General features: G+C 64.3%; 3 protein-coding genes across 3 annotated transcripts; 2 read left to right on the top strand and 1 right to left on the bottom strand.

Moving 5' to 3' along the window:
* Position 1: 1 nt before the first annotated feature.
* Positions 2 to 331, bottom strand: Tco025E_08494 (uncharacterized protein; the record flags this gene model as incomplete). Its single annotated transcript, XM_029375341.1, has 1 exon — positions 2 to 331. A coding segment is annotated over one exon (330 nt), but the record flags the coding sequence as incomplete, so codon positions are not given.
* Positions 332 to 433: 102 nt separating this feature from the next.
* Tco025E_08495 (uncharacterized protein) lies at positions 434 to 805 on the top strand (the record flags this gene model as incomplete). Its single annotated transcript, XM_029375342.1, has 1 exon — positions 434 to 805. The coding sequence occupies one exon, from the start codon at positions 434 to 436 to the stop codon at positions 803 to 805; it is 372 nt and encodes a 123-aa protein (XP_029224603.1).
* Positions 806 to 1,631: 826 nt separating this feature from the next.
* On the top strand, positions 1,632 to 2,117 carry Tco025E_08496 (uncharacterized protein; the record flags this gene model as incomplete). The annotated part of the gene is made up of 1 exon (XM_029375343.1): positions 1,632 to 2,117. The coding sequence occupies one exon, from the start codon at positions 1,632 to 1,634 to the stop codon at positions 2,115 to 2,117; it is 486 nt and encodes a 161-aa protein (XP_029224604.1).
* Between the last annotated feature and the right edge of the window lie 505 nt (positions 2,118 to 2,622).

A 2,622-nucleotide genomic window follows, 5' to 3' on the forward strand; every position in this document is an offset into this window, starting at 1 on the left:
AGGCGCACGCGCCACGACGGAGCGGGCCGGCAATGAGGCTCCAAATGCGGCGGAGCACCCCGTCCGTGACTCGGGTCGGGCCCGTTTCAAGCGCGCTCAGGAGAAGGGACGGTGAGGCAGTAAATACGCCCGCCACTCGCCTGCCGGACGTTTTCAGAACGCATAGCAGGAGCTCAGCGGGGCCCCGTTCCGTGTCCTGGTACCTCACCCCGCTGCCGCACGCCAGAGGGCCGCCGCCACGCTTCACGCTGCACGTACGCACGTCTGGCGCTGAGTTAAGCGGGCGGCGCAGCCAGACCGCACTCCGAGCTCCACGGAGCCGTCCGCCCATTGAGTGTGTAGAGGAGGGCATGCGCCTTCGACTCCGCCAGCGGCATGCATCCCTTGTGTCTCTCCTCCGGATCGGCATCGGCGTCCAATCCACCCGGCGGCGATGCGTCAGGGTAGACGCGCGTTGGCAGCGTCGTGGGGCTCCGCAGCAATGGTGCGTGCCAAAGGCACCCGCGCTCGTGCAACTTACCCGCTATCAGGCGGAGGGCTGAGTGTGTCGGGTTGGAAGGCGGGAAAAGAGCCTCGGCGTTTCGCTCTAACTCGCCACTGCGCACGCACTACTGCAGGTGGCACCGGGTACCCCGCATCGATGCAAAGCCCTCCCGGCGAGAGAAGGCGAGCCTCCTCTTCAGCAGCCGCCCGAGAGGCCCCGACTGGAACGCCAGCGATGACGCCGGCGGCGCGGTTGTGCAACTTCTCCCGGCGCCCCAGTGCCGACGGCGAAGCCGTGTTGCAGTCCGCCACTGCCCCGTAGAGGAGTTTGTGGACCCACCAGCGAGGGTCTTGAGCAGCGGACGCAGTATTTTACATTTCGGCCCCCATGTTGTCGCAGACACCGCCTCGACCCCCATAAGTCCTGTTTTTTTTTTTTTCGGCGGTGAGATTTTCCGCACCTGCCGGCCAACCCCGCGCAATGGCTGGATTTAAACTGCCTCAACAATTGCGGGGCGCAATCCTCCACCAAGCGGGCCCCTCCCGCGTGCGGCCGCAGGCTTTCCGTGAGGGCGGTGCCAAAACAGCGCGCACTTTGTCTTCGCGGCGCTGGGCTTCATGTTTGCTTCTGCTCTGCCCATCTTGAGGCGCTATCCAACGCCTACCGCAACGTGCGCTCCATAGCGCCTATCCCTCTCTCGGTGATGCAAGTGATGGCGGTCAAGTCATCAGTGAAGAAAGCGAGTTCAAGGTAGGGGATGCTCATCAGCTCCTCGCTAAGGCTGTTCGCGGCAAAGATGGGCGGCGGCGTGCCGAGCACGGAACCCTGCGGAAGCCACAGGTGAAATTAGCTCTTGCGGTGGGTGTATTTTGTACACGCGGCTTTTGGCCGCGCGGCAGGGAAAGGAAGTCCGCCACCCACCGGCTCAGGCACGGCACCACCTTGTGCGCGCGGGGTGCGTGAAGGATGCAGCCGCGATCAACCGAGCCGAAGGCCCCAGCGTGGCCCACCAGCACCGCACCGACCTTCCCCCGCTTGCCACGGTGAAATGGTCTGAGGAAGCAGGCGAGCTAACGGATCCAGTGTGGAGCGACCAGGGCGAAAACCAGCTTGCTGGGAAAGAAGTTGGGCTTCAACTGTGCCGCGGATGCGTCGCGCCGCAATTCCTTCCACGAGCTTGCGCGAGCAGCTGGTGAGGGCGACTGGCCGAAACGCGGCGGAATCATTTGCCCGGCTTCCCAGGCTTGAGGAGTGGGACAATTGCAATGCCCACTTTCCGGGAAGCCGGAGCGCCACCGTCGCCGATGCTCCTGTTGAACGCGGCCGCGAGTTCCTTGCGGGCGGCGGGGGGCGGTCGGTGCAGGGCCTCGCAGTGAAGCGCGCCAGGCCCCGGCACACTCCGGGGACGCATCTCCCGCGATGCAGCGTCGAGCTCCCCAAGGGAAATCAGACGTGGCGGCGCACACTCCCGCCAAGGCGCCGGCGCGCTCCTTTGTGGCGGTCGGTTGGCCATCCGCCGCCGCAACCGGCGAACTGGCGGGGCGCGGGGCGTAGACTGCCCTGGCGCGGCTGCAGCTTGCCGCCTCCGCCGGCTTCGGTCGCGAGCACCGCTCCTTCCAGCGAGCAAACGTGACATTGCAGAGATGCGTTCGTCGCCGCTCCAAGGCGGTCCGTTTCGGCGTCCAGAACTGTGGGCGCTCTGCCTTTCGGAGGCCGGTGAGGGAGCCCGTTCCCCGCCTGGAGAGGTGCGGAGGCGCCGCCGCGGTCCAGGCGTTCGCGCCAAACCAAAATGCTAAAAAGAACAAAAAAACACCCGCACTCGTTCAGAAGCAAACTGCGTCTCAAAGAGAACACGCAGCGCAACATGCCCCTCTTTAACCGCTTCTCCAAAGAGGAATCCGCTTCTTCCGCTCGAGAAACCGCCAGCGATATACCGAGCAACCCGCGAAAGAGTACCTGGATTCAATTATACGCCCCTACAAAGACGAAGAACCTACCACTGAACAATCCACGGCGCAAGAGATGCCGCCACTCTTCGGCGGGTGGGGCTATTTGGCAGTCACCCTGCTCCAGACGGCGCCATCCAAAAAAAGTCGCTCGATCGCCGCCGCCGCGAGCCAACAAGAATTCGAAGAGAA

This window comes from Trypanosoma conorhini (assembly GCF_003719485.1).
Source record: "Trypanosoma conorhini strain 025E chromosome Unknown Tco_14.4_contig_00796, whole genome shotgun sequence".
In the NCBI taxonomy this organism is placed as follows: domain Eukaryota; phylum Euglenozoa; class Kinetoplastea; order Trypanosomatida; family Trypanosomatidae; genus Trypanosoma; species Trypanosoma conorhini.